Raw genomic sequence first — 19015 nt, forward strand, 5'->3', positions numbered from 1 at the left:
TAAAAAAAAAAAATAAACTGGCAAGATTTTTCAGAAGATTTCACACACCTTTGCAATAAAAAAATATGTTGACTTACACACTGGCACATGTCAATTTTTTTTACTAAAGTGTGGGAAAACTCTGGAGAACAGAGCTGAGAGTGAATAACGATCAGCCGACCAGCAGCCGGCTAATTCTCCTGAGGGATTTGGCACACTTCAGGAAACCTCCCACTCTCACAGTTAAAATGTTGATTACTTTGATACTCAGTAGTGAGTGAGTGATTATCACCAAAGTTCAAAATGTATTATAGTGTTAGAAAACTTAAAATGTGACAGGTTTAAACATTCTGAGTTTAGTTTTGATAAACTTTTTAACAGCAGTTTTAAATTGAAACTGTCTGTCAGAGCCAACCAATGGGAACTTTTCCCTCCAGATGGTTGGTGATGTAATTCTTTCTTTGTATAACAACACACGGGCAGCATCTGTCACAGTAGTCCCTTTGTGGTTAATTGAACACAGCGCGGGGAGTCAGTGTGGGAAACTGAGATCAACTTGCTACTCACACTGGATATACGGCACGTGTCAAAGGATGACTGCATGTGGTCAGCAGCATGATAATCGTGTTGAGTAATTTCAGTGAGAAAATCACAGGCTCTTGCACTCAACCATGTTATTACAGGAAAAATTGGATTTTTTTTATTGAAAAAAGGTTTGATAAAAGTTTAAATAAAGTATCAAATGAAATATCTTGATAAATTACAAATTAAATATAACAATACATTCAATACACAATTCACTCTTCAGTTTTTTTGGTAAACAAGCAAAGAGCTAATGTCATCTACCTATCAGTTAGAGCTATAATTCATTAATTAGATCAAGTAAACTTGCACGTATTTGATAGGATGTTAAGGGTGTGCTGAGATATCAGATCTGCTCCCTTTCACAGATTCACAAAGCGCCCTCTTGCACTCTCTTTATCTCCTCCACCTGCTCCCCTGGGAGCTAACTATTATACTCCCGGTGGTAATGACAGAATGTCGCTGCCTCACATGCCTTATTGTCTCAAGCAGCTCTCTGTTTGGCTCAGACTGTGGGAAACCTCAACAAGACCAAGACTCACACATTCATATGGAGATGATGGAGTATAAATAGGAGGGATGAAATCAGAAGGGATCAGATTCTCTCTACAGAGACCTCTACAGCATAGCGATCCAGCCATGACCAGTTCTCGGGATCTGACTCTGAACCACAAGGTAAACTGAAGGTTTCGTTCATGTAAACTGTCAAATTGTAGAAAATATATTTTGTTGCTAACAAAAACAAAACTCCTGAACAAGTTTATTAATGACTTTGTTCTTTTTTCTGCAGCTCAGAAAGCCTCTGGTGGAGAAGTTACGCAGAGAGCGAATCAACACCTGCATTGAGCAGCTCAAGTCTCTCCTGGTTCCAGAGTTCCTCAAACAGCAGCCAGACTCCAACCTGGAGAAGGCAGACATCCTGGAGATGACCGTTTGCTTTCTGACACAGCTACAGCAGCAGAGAAACCTGCTAACACACTCCAACAAGCTGCAGACTGCCTCTGATGACAAGCTGAAAGAGGCTGACTTCTCTATTCTGAGCTCGAAAGACCAGACCAGCATCACCCAATGCTCTCTGGAGAGAAAAGACAACAGCGACCTCTGGAGGCCGTGGTAGACCACTCACACTGGACTCCATACCAGACAAGCTAAACAGACCATATCGGTCAGACATGACTGGACTGAATTGTTTAAAATTCTGTGGACTTTTTCTTCTGTATGTACAGAAGGTTTTACTTTGTGTGTTCTTGTGTATGTGCAAGATGACGTTTCCTAAGGAAATGACATTGACAGTATCCTGCATGTTAGGAAAGAAAAACATCATAAGATGCATATTGCATGAATGAAAACTGATTGAATCTGCAATCATTATTATATCTGAGAGGTACTTCTTGTACTGATTATGTTATAGTAATACTTTTTACCATTATTGATTTTTTAATCTAAAATTAAAATGTCCTCTTTCTGACCAGAAAGTAATAATGAACTTTACCTGAACTGGACTCACTAGAACCCATTGTGGGTTGAGTTGTGTAATTGGGTTATTTATAGCTTTTTATCATCAGTGAGAGTTTTTATTTGTATCCTTTGTGGATAAAACTTTTTTTTCATCAAGTTTACTTTAATGTAAGTGATTAATGAAAAGGGATCTGTTTTAAGATCAAATTAAATGTTTTGCAGAAAAGTCATTCTCAGATTTGAAGAGACAATGCAGTTTATTTTAATGGTTTTACCTGACCTGTTTTAAGGTCAATTTTTGTAAATTTTTTGCTTTGTTTGAGGAAAACATTGCTGTGGCTTCCTAAATACTGCAAATCCATTGTCTTTCATAAAGACAGCTTTCCCTCTACTCTTTATGAGTACAGTGTCTCTTGTAGAAACTATGAGTTGTTGTTGTGATGGATCATCACCTTCTGTTTAAGCTTTCATTCATGCTAAATAAACAAACACTGTACGATGAAAACACTGTGCTCTAATATTATTTTATGGCATAACTGACCTATCTGCTGAAAGATATGCATTCTTCATTTTCCTTCATTTTAAGTCTCCACTTTTTATAAATACCTAGAAGGTCCAGCACTCATTATAATTGTTTCTCAAAAAGACATGTTCACAGGAAAATAAAGCACAAAATTCTGTGATGAAGAGTGTTATTTAATTTAGTTTAGGTCATATTGAACCGAATAACAACTGGGGAACTGTGGGAAACCAAAATAAAATCACTTACAGAGCCCCAGTGAAACAATAGATCCAGAACGATCAGATTATAAATGGGAGCGTGGCTCAAAGTGAAACTTGTTTCTTATAAATTGTGTTTTTTGGCTCTTCCTCTGTTTAAAAAAAGCAGTGTCAACAGTACTTTTAAAACATTATAATTTAATATTGTTAAACAAAACAACCATTTCAAGCATTAGCTTCTGGAGAACTTTTTTTAGGTGGACCAGAGTTGAAAACATGTATTAAACTCGATTCTTTGATCCCCATGATAGAACAGAGAAAACCCGACTCAGGAGTGGTCAAAACATTTATAATTCTTTATTCAATCATCTTCCGGAAGAGAGAGCCCTGCACAGCCCAAAGCCAGTTGCAGAATCTCCAACATTAGAAGCTAAAAATGTGTCTCATATAGGTGTTATTTTGGTACTTTACACGTCACACATCGTTTCGATACAAACAACTCCTTATATGTTACTAGTTCCTCTTTTTCTGCCTGGTTTCCTGTATTTATTTATATGCTTGTACAGCTCTACACTAACTTCCTGTTTTTCAGTCTGGCTGAGCACTTGGTTTAGGAGTCAAAAGTGGCCTTGCTTTACAAGCCTTTATTATTAAAATACATAAAACAATATAATCAGAACATAAGCACTAAGAACACATATTGATCTTGTAACACATGGTCTGAAAGTATTTGTAAAGATGGTGATCAATGCTGTTTTATATGATTCACTACAAAGTCAAGTGCCACCATAAACCTCACTACCCCAAATGTGTTAGCTGCCGGTTTGTGAGTCCTGATGAAGTTCTTTGAGATTAGTTTTTCTGGGGCTATAGCAACTCATCTAGTCAATGATAATGTTTGTCAACGGATATTTTCACAGCGACACACTGAAAATTAAGGATTTAGCTCTAGCTGTGTATAGTCTAATTCACAGAATGAAAAGCTCATTTCAACTCAAGCCTTCAGGAGTAGACAGAAACCTACCACACAGGACTCAGGCGCAAAGACGTTATTTAAAACAGAAATACCTCAGCATAAAAACCACCAGGCCAAAGATTAGTGAAAGTATTCTTGTAGTATTGGTGACTTACTTAAGAAACCCTGTACAAGCATACTTTGGGGAAAAAAATACAAACTCCATGGTGTTAGAAACACAGTCCTAGCTTGTTAGCCAGTTAGCTACACAACTGAATTCATTGGTGACATTCTTACAACTGCATACAGTCAAATGTTGCAAAGCTTACTTCTGCAGCACAGCAAGGAAGAGCTTGTGGTAAAACAAAACGCTTTAGTCAACATAAACGTAAAAACTTGAGGGGACTGTTCTGAAACTTCTCCGAATAATTACCTCTTGTGAATTATGAATAGTTTGATATTAAATCTGCTCTCTTCTACTGGTTTTGCAAATAAACAGAATAAAGTTAAGGTTAATGACAACCAGGCTTGTTCTGGAAATTACCCATTATGCCTTGTGGGCTTTTTGAAATTATGCAGAAACACATTATTGTTAGATTCAGCACTGAAAACAAACCTTTGAGTTATATGACAGAGGCTCACAAGGCTCTCCTCCTTTACAATCTCTGATGGTTTCCTGGTTGAATTCAAAAATAGTTTTCTTGATAACGACTTCCATCAAAGACGATCAAATAATATAGTCTAATTGTTACACTTTTAGATTTTATTTGTTAGCTGAATGTCTGTATGTTCATGCTGTGTAATAAAGTGTTCACCTAAATGTTGTGACCCAGATTTAGAAAGCAAACACAGAGACTTGTCATACTATATTTTCCTGTATAAAGAGCACATATACAGCTGTTTAACAGAAGGGATACTGTCCTGGGTCAGATACATATTTTAAGAGGTTTGTCACACTTTGGCCCAAAGAAAAACAATCCTCAAACTAATTTGGAAATGGGCACATGCCAATTTTCTGTTAAAGGAGGAAGTGTGGGAAAAATCCAGAATATCTAGTTATCTTTCCACCAGCAGTTTGCTGTTTCTCCAGAGGGAAATGGCACACTTGAGGAAACTGCTTGCTCACAGGAAACCTTCTACCCTCCCATCCATTTGGTGGCTGGTAATTATCAGTCATATTTATGCCTTAAAGTAGAAAATGTAGTGAACTGAAAGTAGGACCTGCAAAACATTTTTACTTTGCTTCTTATAGAGTTTTCAAACTAATTTTAAAAATTTCAAGCTGTCAGAGCCATCCAATGGGATCTTTTCCCTCCAGATGGCTGATGATGTAATGCTGTCTTTCTTCAACAACACACAGGCAGCATCTGTCACTGAAATCCCTTTGTGGTTCATTGAACACAACACAGAGAGTCCGTGTGGGAAACTTAGATCAACTTGCTACTCACACTGGATATATGGCATGTGTGAAAAGACACAAAGGACACCAGTAAGTTTATTGCACTGAGTAATTTAAACTAAAACAATGGGAACAACACTCAGCTTACTAATGGTGCAGTTGCAAAAAATATGTTTAGTAATACTATAAACCAGCCCAGGTCTAAGCACTTTGGCCTTCCTTTAATATTCATTACATAAATGTGTACGATAGACGTTCTATACACTTGGAAGCCTATGTGAACTTATAATGATGGAGCCAAGTCTAATTATCTTTTCTTTCTCTGTTCAAGCATGAGTTTTAAAAGGAGTTTATGGGAGTGTGCCATTTTTCTGTACTTACAGGGTAAGAATAGGAAATATTGTTTGTTTTTCAAAAAGATTAGAGAAAGAAATTTTGCACTTAAAATTACTAATTCTGTACTAAACATTTTACAGCATAATCTGAGTTACCTTGCCTGCAAAACACACAGAATTTAGGCACTATTTAAATTGGCTTGAAATATAATTACTACTTCTTTCCTCTAAAACAAAATTACTTATGCACCACCTAAAATTACTTCTACATATTTCAAATTACATACAGACTACTTAAATTTACTTAAAGCATAATTAATTCCTTATTTCCTGTAAAAACGTGGCTCGTTACCCTCTTATTCTAGTGTACATCCTCTACCTATTTGCAGGTAAATATAATTACTTTGTAATTTGACATAAAATATGCTAAAATTTCACTTAATTACAAGTACACCCTTAGTTGTGGGACATGTTAAAAAGTGCCACCAAAAGTTTGTCATTCCCCACTCATGCAATGGGATCATGAGTGTTAGCTTAGTCAAAGTTATTGATCCGAGCATCAGGCAGCAGATCTGCTCACTGTAAGGTCACCACTTTCCCTGATTCACATAATAAGTACCTCTCCATCTCCCTCCAGGTCTCCTCCTCTGGGACTTAATATCACCCAGGCACACAGGACTAAGATGCTGGCTCCACATGCTTTATTGTGTCAGAGAGCCCGCTGATTGGTTCAGACTGTGGGAAATCTCAGCCAGACTTAAACCCACACATTCATATGGAGATGGTGAAGTATAAATAAGAGGGATGAAGCCAGCAGAGATCAGAACACAGATCTCCACAGAGATCTCTGCAGGACATAAAACCAGGAATGGCGCCTAGAATCACTGCAGCAATGACCAGTCCCCAGGAACATCAGACTCTGGCTCACAAGGTAAACTGAGGATTTTATTTGAACCAGTTTTGATATTGATTATAGGCACTTGCATTTTTAAAATTTTAACAAGTTTATTAACAACTTTGTTCTTCATTCTGCAGCTCAGAAAACCTCAGATGATTACGCATAGAGCAAATCAATAGCTGCAACGAGTCCAAGTCTCTCCTTGGTCCAGAGTTCCTCAAACAGCAATGTGAGAAGGCAAACATCCTGGAAATGAGAGTTTGTTTCCTGATGCAGCTATAGCAGCAGAGAGACCTACTGACTGGATTCAAGAAGATGCAGTTTTCCTCTGAGAAGAACTCTCAAGAGGTTGAGTTCCCTCATCTGAACTCCACAGTCCAGACAAGTGTCCAGTCAACAGCGCCCTCTGGGGGTGTGGTAGACACCTACAGACTGGAGTTAATAGATGAGCTAAAAAGGCCACATTGATCAAACATGATAGGAGTGAATTCTTTGAAATTCAATGAACTTCTTCTTCTGTATGCTCAGAAGGCTTTACTTTGTGTGTTCTTGTGTGTGTGCAAGATGACATTTCCAGGGGAAATGACGGCAACAGTACCTTTCGTGTTAAGGAAGAAAACATCTTGTCATGTATGTAACATGAATGAAATCTGAAATATTCTTTATCCTTACTGTACATGTTATAGTAGCTTTCATTACCTTTTGGTTATGATATTTGTGACTTAAGTGTCCTCTTTAAGGACAGATTGTAACAAAAATGTAATAATGATTCAAAGCTGATCTGTTATAGGATCCACATGTTTACGAGGTTTTTTTTCTAAAAGGTTTTCTTACTGTCACAATTTTCTTGATCCTTATTGTGGGTTAAAAATGTGATTGTGATATTTGCACCTCTTGATCAATATTGACCTGTAAGGTCAGTTTTTGTTTAGTGAGTTTTTAATTAATATTTTTGTGTTATTTCAAATTAATTTGTCAAAGACACTGAGTACTGTAACTGCTGTAAACTTTGTCTTTCATAAAGACAGCTCTTTCTGATTACAGCTTTTCTTGTCGAAATCCACAAGTTGCTGTTGTGATGTATCATCACTTCCTGTTGGAGCTTTTATCATTGTTGAATAAACGGACTGCCTGCTGAAAACAATGTCTACTCATTATTTTATGTCATCACTAACATCTTTATAAAGATCAAAGACAAATGTTCTTCTATTTCTTAACTGTTAAGTTGACTGTAAATGCCTGTAAAATGTTGCTGTTGTAGCCAAACATACATGTTTAGTGCAAAACAAAGCACTTTTATGTTATTATTAGGAGTGTTATTAATATAATTTTACTCTGTTTGATTATAGTAAGTCATGTCATCAAACCAAATAAAATTCAAACACATGTTGTGCATATCTATTTATATCACCTTTAGGTGAATAAGAAGTTTAACGTTTTTGGAGTCTGGATTCACGTGACACTCTGATGTGACACTCAATAAGGCACACTTCTATTGCTCTTCCATGGAAAGCAGTCAAAGGACAGAGTGTGGGAAACCAGAAGAAGCTGACTCACAGACCCCCAGGGCAACAATAGATCAAGACCATTGCCCTGAAGGGACAGAGGATAAATGGGAGCATGACTTCAAAAACTGATGTTTTTAACTGTTATATTGGCTATTCCTCTTTTACCCAAAGTAGGATCACCATATCACTGTCTTGCACTACAACTACAAATTTTATAATAAGGTGTAAAACCTATTTCATATGTAAAGTAGGAACAATGATGTGATGTAAAACAAAATTTGAAGACAAAACATCTTTAAAGTGTATGCAATTTTTAACAGAAGGGACAATTCAAGAATATTTGTATATTTTAAGAGATTTACCAATCATGGACAAAAAAAAGAATCAAGAATAAAGGAGGAAGCGTGGGAAATTTTTGGAGAACAGTGTTGACTGTAAATGACTATCACTCCACTAGCAGCTTGATAATTCTCCAGAGGGATTTGGCACACTTCGGGAAATTTTTCCCTCCCGGAAAGCTTCCCACCCTCACAGCTGAAACTACAGTCAATTATCAATCGTGATTGTAAATTTAAGTAGGACAGGCCAAAATATTTTGATCTTACTCTTGGTGGATTTTACAGTGTAATTGTAAGTTTAACTATCTGTCACAGCCATCCAATGGGATCTTTTCCCTCCAGATGGTTGGTGATGTAATGCTGTCTTTCTTTGACAACACACAGGCAGCATCTGTCACAGACGTCCCTTTGTAGCTCATTGAACACAGCACAGAGAGTCAGTGTGGGATACTGAAATCAACTTGCTACTCCCACTGACTTTACAGCATGTGTCAAAAGGACAGCAGAATGGTTCAGCAGTAATTTTAATAAAATCAATAGGCACAACACTTATAATGGTTTATTAAAAGATTAGGTTGTAATAAATTGAATATTTGATTAAATTTTCCATTAAAATTACACCAATTTATATATATATATATATATATATATATATATATATATATATATATATATATATATATATATATATATGTGTGTGTGTGTGTGTGTGTGTGTGTGTGTGTTCGATACAGTGCTTTCGGGGTTCGGTACCCATATGTATCGAACAATACAAAATAAATTTTTAATTTATTTTATCAACTTTCCTTCTGACTATGCTGTCTGTGTTGAGCGCTCAGTGGATCTGCGCTTGACAGTGCAGCCTAGGCGGAGTAGTCGAACGCAGATTCACTGAGCGCAGGGCAAGCTAGCGAGACAGAAGTTAAGCTCTCCTTGCAACATGGCAAATTGAACCTCCCCCACCCTCATTCAGATCTGGCGTTTGGAACTATTTTGGTTTTCATGTGACGTATTACCCTGAAGGTAAGCGCGTCATGGACTAAAGTAAAACAGTATGTTGGATGTGCCACGCAATGCTCAATTACATTGGTGGGAGCTAGTGTGTTAGCTCGTTCCAGCCCCATGCACAGGCCATCCGCATAGCTCATTAACGGAGATTTGCCGTGTTGTGGCGTTAACGTCATTTCAATGAGATTTACGCTGACAGCACTAGTGGGAACACAACAAATATGACTGCACATTTACACCGACATCATCCTAGTGCAAAGACAAGTGGAAGCAGACAAAAACAACAAGCACGCATGCTACAAACTTTACCCGAGTCATTTAGACAGCCGTTAGCACATGATTCTCCTTATGGGGACCTGATATGTTTAATATGCTGCTGAGAATATAGCCCAGAAGAAGCGTATAGTATAGCTTTTATTTTGGAAAGAGACATTTCTTTGTAATAAACTCTCTTTTCCAAAGATGAGTGATTCCTCAATCAGATACAGGGCTCGCAAAATCGCCTGCCCGACTTCCCGGGGCTAGCGATTTTTCCAGTCGGGCTACCAAAATCTATCTCTGCCCTGCCCGTCAGGCTATTGTAGGAAGGAAAAATATATGTCAATGCTTTTGCATTCTTTCGGAAATGTAGCTGGGTAATTATGTCTTTGGCATCGGTGAGCCACTGTCAATATGTGACATATTGAAATCGCGTTTGAATTTGCGCTTGTTTTTTGCTTTCACTTTGCAATCGCGCTAACTGTGTATAGAGAGCGACAGCACTGATTGGTGAGTGATGATAATTTGTGCACCAATTCCTCTGACATCGTCTTATCAATCGTTAGCTTACTATGCAAACATGACAAGTGAAATCTCCCGCAGCAAGCTTAAACATGTGAGAGGTTGATCGCGCAGAGAATCGCTGAGCGTTATGTGAGTGCGTGTGTAAAAGCAGCAGGATATATATTGTAGCAGGTCAGGGCTGTTCGGGGTTCTGTTTGTACAGTTATGTTTTGTTTATGTTGCCATAGTGACGGGTGTCTTGCTTCCCGTGAGCTAGCCAGGGAGCACAGCCGTTTATTGACATCTGCAGAAGAACACTGCCGCTAGCTAACTGCTCAGTGCAGCAACAGCACAGCAACAACAACAACAACAACACACAGGGCGCCCTCTGACCCCGGAAGGACACACCGTCGCAGTGAGAGGGCGTCACCCGTCACTATGGCAACATAAACAAAACATAACTGTACAAACAGAACCCCGAACAGCCCTGACCTGCTACAATATATATCCCGCTGCTTTTACACACGCACTCACATAACGCTCAGCGATTCTCTGCGCGATCAACCTCTCACATGTTTAAGCTTGCTGCGGGAGATTTCACTTGTCATGTTTGCATAGTAAGCTAATGATTGATAAGACGATGTCAGAGGAATTGGTGCGCAAATTATCATCACTCACCAATCAGTGCTGTCGCTCTCTATACACAGTTCGTGCAATTGCAAAGTGAAAGCAAAAAACAAGGCAAATTCAAACGCGATTTCAATATGTCACATATTGGCAGTGGCTCACCGATGCCAAAGACATAATTACCCAGCTACATTTCCGAAAGAATGCAAAAGCATTGACATATATTTTTCCTTCCTACGATAGCCCGACGGGCAGGGCAGAGATAGATTTTGGTAGCCCGACTGGAAAAATCGCTAGCCCCGGGACGTCGGGCAGGCGATTTTGCGAGCCCTGTATCTGATTGAGGAATCACTCATCTTTGGAAAAGAGAGTTTATTACAGAGAAATGGCTTTTTCCAAAATAAAAGCTATACTATACGCTTCTTCTGGGCTATATTCTCAGCAGCATATTAAACATATCAGGTCCCCATGAGGAGAATCATGTGCTAACGGCTGTCTAAATGACTCGGGTAAAGTTTGTAGCATGCATGCTTGTTATTTTTGTCTGTTTTCACTTGTCTTTGCACTAGGATGATGTCGGTGTAAATGTGCAGTCATATTTGTTGTGTTCCCACTAGTGCTGTCAGCGTAAATCTCGTTGAAATGACGTTAATGCCACAACACGGCAAATCTCCGTTAATGAGCTATGCGGATGGCCTGTGCATGGGGCTGGACGGCCAACACGTTAACGAGCTAACTGCACTAACACACTAGCTCCCACCCATGTAATTGAGCATTGCGTGGCACATCCAACATACTGTTTTACTTTAGTCCATGACGCGCTTACCTTCAGGGTAATACGTCACATGAAAACCAAAATAGTTCCAAACGCCAGATCTGAATGAGGGTGGGGGAGGTTCAATTTGCCATGTTGCAAGGAGAGCTTAACTTCTGTCTCGCTAGCTTGCCCTGCGCTCAGTGAATCTGCGTTCGACTACTCCGCCTAGGCTGCACTGTGGAGCGCAGATCCACTGAGCGCTCAACACAGACAGCATAGTCAGAAGGAAAGTTGATAAAATAAATTAAAAATTCATTTTGTATTGTTCGATACATATGGGTACCGAACCGAAAGCACTGTATCGAACGGTTCAATATCGATACGAGTATCGTTGCACCCCTAATATACACACATATATATATATATATATATATATAAAATTCCCCCATAGGTGAAAATTCCCCAACGGGATGATAAGCGTGCGCTTAGTCAAAGTTATCGATCCCAGCATCAGGCCTCCCTGGGAGGTCACCACTTTCCCTGATTCACATAGAACTCTGAACCTATCTCTCCCTCTCCCTCCAGTCCTCCAGCTGTTTCCCTGAAACCTATTATCCCCTGGGCATACTGGAGCATGTTGCTGGCTCCACATGCCTTATTGTTTGACAGAGCCCGCTGATTGGTTTAGACTGTGGGAAACCTGAATCAGAGTAAGACTCACACATTCATATGGAGATGCTGTAGTATAAATAGGAGGGATGAAGCCAGCAGAGATCGGTGCTATCTACAGAGACTTCTAGAGCACAGAAATCCAAGCATGGCACCTAAAGTCACTGCAGCAATGACCAGTACCCCAGAGCATCTGACAATGACTCACAAGGTAAGTGGAACATAGAATTTACATAATATTCACAGCATGCCAGTAATCATGAAAGCTTGTGTTCTGTTAAGGCTAACTTCATCCTCCCAAATGATGTTATTAATGACTTTGTTCTTTTTTCTGCAGCTCAGAAAGCCTCTGGTGGAGAAGTTACGCAGAGAGCGAATCAACACCTGCATTGAGCAGCTCAAGTCTCTCCTGGGTCCAGAGTTCCTCAAACAGCAGCCAGACTCCAACCTGGAGAAGGCAGACATCCTGGAGATGACCGTTTGCTTCCTGACACAGCTACAGCTGCAGAACCAGCAGCAGAGAAACCTGCTGAACAGCTTCAGCAAGCTGCAGACAGCTTCTGATGAAAATCTGAGAGAGGATGACCTCTTTCCTCTGAGTTCCACAGTCCAGACAAGCACCACGAAAGACAACAGCGCCCTGTGGAGGCCGTGGTAGAGACTCACATAAAGTAGTCCCTAATACAATGGTTTAAAAGACCATATTGGTCAAAGATTACTGGACTGAATTCCTTGAAATTCTTTGTACTTTTTCTTCTGTAGTTACAGAAGTCTTTACTTTGTGTGCTTAATGTGTAATTTCCTGGTAAATGACACCAGTACTGTTTTTCATGTTAAGAAAGAAAACATCTTGCCATGTATGTTGCATGAATCAAATTGATTGCATCAGCAATGATTATTATTTCTTTATTATTATTATTATTTACATTTTTATGTAGATGTTATTATTACATTGTGATTAGAACCTTTGATCTGTTTTAAGGTCACTTTTTATTTTGTTTAGTAATTTGGCGTTTTGTCTTTCATAAAGACAGCTGTTCCTTTACTCGCTTTGAGTAAAGTGTTTCTTGTAGTCATTTACAAGTTATTGCTGTGATGTATCATCACCTGCTGTTTGAAGATTTATACTTTATGCGCCTCACTTTGTCTCATTGAATAAACAAACACTGCCAGATGGAAACGATGTCTCCTGATATCTTTGGGTATTTTTTAAGGGCATTTGATCATTTTTGAGTAGAAGCTGAAGTTTCACTCTGCACGTTTAATCTAACTCTCTGCTTTCAAGACGCTTTATGGTCAACCTTTCAAAGAGAAGAAGCAGTTTCTGATAGGTTACAGCTTTTGGAACTTTTGAATTCATTTTCAGATCTCTTTTACTTATTTGTAGTTTATATTTTTTATTTAAACGAGATACAGTTAACATGACAATTCAAAAGTCTACATCAAGAAACACCATCATTCCTATGGAGTATTATCTATGCAAGGTTTTATGCTTGTACCAAAGAAAAGTTAAGATAAAAAGCTGGTTTACAGTGTTTTGTTTTTTCAAAAAAGCTAAACTTTTGTTGTCCATGTGTCCATGTGAACTGTAGACTCAGGGTCTTGGTCTTAACTGAGAGGTGGGGCCCTCAGTCCGACAGGTGTGGTCTTCTGCTGCTGTAGCTCATTTTTTTTTCAAGGTTTAACAAAGATGCTCTTCTGCATAACTTGGTAGTTATAATAATTGGTTTCCCCTCCTCTCAGCTCCTCTGAGGAACACAGATTAACACACAAGGGATCTGAGAGGTGCACAGAAGTGAGCTACACAATTTGCAGAAGGGGCAATTTGAGATAGGAGACTTAAAGGTACAGTAGTGGCAGAGGAGAATGTAGCATCTGATGGTATCCTGTAGGATGGCTTTGGAAGTGATGCTACATAAAACAGCGCTCACTTCAAGAAAAATAAGTGATGATAGAGGCAAAAATTAAACAGTGTAAGTTGAAGAACATTGTCCATAGTTTTTGTGGAATGAGTAAGTACAGGAAAGTATTCAAAGGTTAAGGCGATTAGGGACATAAATAGACATGGGAAGAACAAGTGAAGAGCGTGTGTTGACAAAATAGAAGGAGCACTTTGAGGAGCGGATGAATGAAGTAAATGAGAGAAAGAGAGAGGCAGAGAGATGGAGAATAGTTAGTGAAGAGGAAAGTTCAGAGAATTAATAAGGAGGAAATGAAGGCAGCTAAAAAAAGTATGGAGATTGAAAAGCCGGTTGGTCCAGATGACTGGATGCCTGGAGAATGGAGAAGAAGTGTACTGGTACAAATTTTCAAGGACAAAGTGAAAAAAAGGTTAAAACGAAGATTAAACCAAGGTTAAAAGCAAAGGAGAGCAGCAGAGATGATTCATGTGGATTCATTCATGTAGAGAAAGAGCACCGCAGATACAGTATAATGCTTGCTTTGTGAGTGCTGGGGTTGCACTGTCTTTGTGGATCTAGAGAAAGCATATGATAGGGAGCCAAGAGAGGAACTACAAATGAGAAAGTAGTTGTAGCATATATTTGAGGCTGGTGATGGACATTTATGAGGACAGGAAGACAGACATGTAGTATGCAGCAGGTGAGAGAAAAAGGTTCAAGATGGGGATGGGATTACATCAGGGATCAGCTCTGAACCCCTTCTTGTTTGCAGTGGTGATGGACAGGTTGACAGACGAGGTCAGGCAGGAGTCTCCCAAGTGGCCACATGAGAAACTGGGACTGTTTTGGAGGCTCCCACCAATATGTTTATAAAGAGATTAAATTAATATTGAGCAGAGCTGAGTTCATCTTATTGGGGTGGCCCTCCAGAGTCCTATTAGACAAAGTATAAAAGTTTAACTTTTATACTTTGTCTAACTTTACCTTCACACAACCAATATATAAATGCCATGAAATGTGGAGGGACCCATTCGGTAGTTCTGTCAACTGGGCTCCTTCTGTCTTTCAGGTACTGGGGTACTGCATGTCTACTTTTTGGTACTTTTTCTTTTTTTGATAAATAGCAAGCGTATTATTCTGTCAGTATTGAGCAAAATCACTTCCAGCACTTTGTTGAAATAACATGTAAATAGATAGATAGTTACCCTGAGAAGGTATACCTAGTAAAGTATCTGGCGAGAGTATCCACGTGGGCACACCAACTAGTTAAAAATCAGTAGCCACTTTCAGTCTTACAATACTACTATTGTAGTCTGTCAAAAGAACATTTTACTATAAAACCTTTGAGAAATGTCTGTTTTCTGTTTCTGTAATGACTGATGTAATGTCTTTTTATCTTTATGTTGTGCTTTTAAATACAGTGAGCACCCTAAAAAAATGCAAAACTGACATATAACCAGGCTCAAGTGGGTATACATTCTCTGCTTATCTCCTCTCCATCTGTCTGTGCTGTCTGTGTAGGGGCTCAGGTTTCTCATTTCCCTGCCTCTGAGCCCCCCACAGCTCCATGCACAAGGCCGAACGTGCCCCAGTCACACGCCCTCCTCTTTCTCTGCTGCTGGGAGCCACAGCGACACACGGCTTCCCACACTTCTGTATGCAGCCTGCTCAGCAGCACACACAATAGAAGTGTGTCTGCTCTAACAAAGCCTCGGGACCATTCTCAGGCAGGGAAAGCACAGAGGCCCACTTCACAACCATCTGGTTTTGCTATAACTGGCTGCTGAGAAAAAGAGACTGAGAAAATATTAAACATTAAAAATATTAATAATGCTTTTACCTCATTTTGAAAGTTATTTAATATTATTCATTTGAGTTGTCTTTTTTATCATTAGAAATAATTAAAGACAGAAACAGTGGTGCTATTTGAGAATAAAAAGCCACGTATTTAAAAAATGTTGTAGTGAGTATTTGCTGTTGCAGTTGAGATGTTAATAATATGTTAGTAATGAGTTTTATCATCCACACAGCACATTTTACAGTCTTTTTAGTGTCGATTAGATTTGTGTCGTTGAAGTGTCTGTCCTATGTCCCATCATGGTCCATGTGCATAGTCTAAGCTTCACAGAAGGAAACAAAATTTTCCCGTGTCCACTTCAGGAAGAGCATTTTCCCACTGATCTCTCTTATGTATGGCATACAGATAAAGCATCCCACCTGTTCTCTATGACAGCCATTAAATGTGCTCTATTGTCCTGAGCTCTGAGGCCCCTGATTGGCCAGAAAGCAGTGAAAGCGCAAGATGAGCAGCATAAATAAGGAGCAGGCACACAGAAGTAAACAGAGACGTCGTCTGAACCTTTGCAAGCAAGACCAGAACTTCCCACAAGAAAAAACAGACCTCGTCATGGCTCTCTACGCAGATCTCACTCTTCAAGACACCATGAAGGAGCAACTGTTTAGGTGAGCTGAAGTTCTGTTTCTCTATTCCTAGTACGAGCTGTTCACCAGAAATGTACTTTTCACCAAAAGGACAAATATGTTAACATTGTTGTGACTTTTCTTTCAGATGTAAACTTCACATGCTGGAGAAGAAATGCAGCACCGGAGTGGAGAAGCTGAAGGCTCTGATTGCAGAACATCTGCAGAATGGTCTCCCTCTCTCAGACTTACTGGAGAAAACAAAGTCATTGCTCACGTTAAGAAAAGCCCTGCTGACACACAACGGCTACTCCAAATATTCAAGGGACATTTTACGCCTGTTTCCCGATGCAGAGGATGACGTGGCTCCACTGTGCTTTTAAGAACAAAACACGAACTACAAAAAGTCATCGAAACTGGATTCAAACCACCGCATTTTTAATGGCAGTGATGCAAGCTGGATCTCTGTGTTAAAAATCTACTGACTGTTAAAAGATGCATTATTTGCATTACGACAAGGAGACTCTCAAGGGCACCTGCGGCACATTTCAACCATTTTACTGAGTATTTCTTTTTTTAAAAGGAAACATTTATTTTAGCTCATACGATATGATTTCAGTCGAGCTTTAACAGGAGCCTGTGAAAGATAACTGAATTCAGGGTCAAAAGTGGTTGTTGACTGTGCAGAAGATGTGTTTTGCTGCTATTTGTGGGATTTATGTTTCTTGTGGTTGTCAGATTTTTATGTGAAGGCCACAGAAGAAAAATCCAGCCTCGAAACTATGCAACAATTAGTTGTTGTTTGTGTAATTACTATTTTTTTTTCACCAGAATTTTAGCGGTATAATTTTTACATTTTATACCAACAGTAACACTGTGTGATTATATTTTTGCATATGTATTTTGCTGCCTTGTTTCAAGGTATATTTGATAAAATCCTTTAATACAAACCTTTCTTTTGAAAGGAGATTCATCTCTGTTTATGCTGTGTATGCATATTTTGTTTATTCATCAGTTTCGTTTTTATTCATCCAAAGTGGATTTTAATTTGTTTTTATGTTGTTGTTTTTTTGCATATTTCAAGAAAATAAATATGTGAAGATCAAATTCTTGTCATGTGACTTTATTTGAATTAATTTGGGAGAATCAAACTATTTAAATATATTGTGTTGATTCAAGAAACTTTATTATAATTTTATTAAATGTATTATATTTTCACACTCCCTTGAGTGGAAATTTTAAACACCATGTTTCATGAGAAAGGCTTGATCAGTGTGAAAAGATGCTAATCGTAGACTATGATAATGTCTGAATTTGATGACATAGAGCAAGGGTTCCAATGGCAGCCCTTGACAACCATTCGTGTGTGACTGACAGGCACATCCAGAAAGGAATGTAGTGCTATGCATTGCCTTTATCCACTTTATTTCATGCTATGATATAGCAGCTTGGAATGAGACAAAAAGAGATTTTCATTCATTTCTTCGATTTTAGCTCCTCTGTCCTGGTCATTATAGCAGACCTCACCTTCTTAGCACTGACAAATATTGTGGTTATCATGGGAAAAAAAACACAAGCCAGCACAACAACTTGTGTGCAGTTTTCTTGTGCAATTCTCAGTAACATGCTGACTCCCTAAATAGACACTCAGTCATCAGAGCACTGGGAGCATCTGATCTACAGTATCATATTTTAACAGGAGGACAGGACTTTAACACTGCTGTTAAGCCATCATTCAAACACTAAATTTGCTTGTGAAAAAGTGCTGCTAATCCCATCAGCATATGCAGTAGCTATATGTCATGCTGTTTTATATAACACCACATTTTAGAATGATGAAATATGGTGTAAGCTATTAGCTCAAAAGAGAAGAGTTTTACCAGCATCTGTCTGTCTGTTCTACGGTCCGTCACATTTTTATGTGAACCTAACAAAAACAGTCATAGTCAAGTGAGAAATAAGCAGTTTTGCCAAAAGATGTTAAAACATTTTTCTCAGTAAACAGCAGGTAAAGTTACCCTGTTGTTTCAGATAACATTGCCTATTAAAAAACACGTTGCTAAACATGCAGAGCAGATTTTCAGTTTTATATAATTTCCATGATTAAATAATCAAAATAAGTCAAGCAAAATGTGTTGTTTTTTCTGATTGCTTTATTGCGCATCACTTGGCTTGAAGAGATACATTCATTTTGAGATGTTTTACAAATAACAGCGCCTTCATTGAAGGTATGTGTGCTGTCACTCACAGAGTCAATAAGCAACACGTTTGTCTTGAAGGTTATCTGCTAAAAATGCAGACAGTTAACACATTTAAAGACCAGAAAGGACATTTCAATCAGTAAAGTATGTGGATATCACATAAAATTTTACACATGTTCAACATGCATACATACATCACTGTCAGTGTAACCAACATTATATAGGAATTCAAACTGGGAATAATAACGTCTACTTTACAATGAATCAGAATGCGACTACTTTTGAAACACAAAATAACAGCCAACCCGTTGTCTGCAAATATTGCAGAAACACAGAATCTGACCTTTACAAAAGGCAATAATATAGATTAAAGGAAAATGCTGCACAGGCACCCTTCAAAATAAGACAATCCCAGAAACAAGTACAATTACAGGTACTTCTACGAAGATAGAGTTTTTACTTCCAAGCACACTTTTACACAAGTCCTTCCAAGGCTT

The 19015-nt window shown here is 38.6% G+C and overlaps 3 protein-coding genes across 3 annotated transcripts; all 3 read left to right on the forward strand.

Moving 5' to 3' along the window:
- The first annotated feature begins 1185 nt into the window (after window positions 1-1185).
- On the forward strand, window positions 1186-1811 carry LOC146632625 (enhancer of split m3 protein-like). Its single transcript, XM_085354537.1, has 2 exons — window positions 1186-1236; window positions 1352-1811. Exons 1-2 carry the CDS (start codon window positions 1201-1203, stop codon window positions 1676-1678), a joined length of 363 nt encoding a protein of 120 aa, XP_085210663.1. The 5' UTR covers window positions 1186-1200; the 3' UTR covers window positions 1679-1811.
- Window positions 1812-12084: 10273 nt separating this feature from the next.
- On the forward strand, window positions 12085-12653 carry LOC146632626 (transcription factor HES-5-like). The gene is made up of 2 exons (XM_085354538.1): window positions 12085-12206; window positions 12333-12653. The coding sequence occupies exons 1-2, from the start codon at window positions 12144-12146 to the stop codon at window positions 12651-12653; spliced, it is 384 nt and encodes a 127-aa protein (XP_085210664.1). The 5' UTR covers window positions 12085-12143.
- Window positions 12654-16303: 3650 nt separating this feature from the next.
- LOC146632627 (uncharacterized) lies at window positions 16304-16700 on the forward strand. Its single transcript, XM_085354707.1, has 2 exons — window positions 16304-16359; window positions 16466-16700. Exons 1-2 carry the CDS (start codon window positions 16304-16306, stop codon window positions 16698-16700), a joined length of 291 nt encoding a protein of 96 aa, XP_085210833.1.
- Window positions 16701-19015: the final 2315 nt, after the last annotated feature.

This window comes from Diplotaxodon limnothrissa, linkage group LG5 (assembly GCF_057381915.1).
Source record: "Diplotaxodon limnothrissa isolate DT_005_m linkage group LG5, D_limnothrissa_male_GT1.1, whole genome shotgun sequence".
NCBI lineage: Eukaryota > Metazoa > Chordata > Actinopteri > Cichliformes > Cichlidae > Diplotaxodon > Diplotaxodon limnothrissa.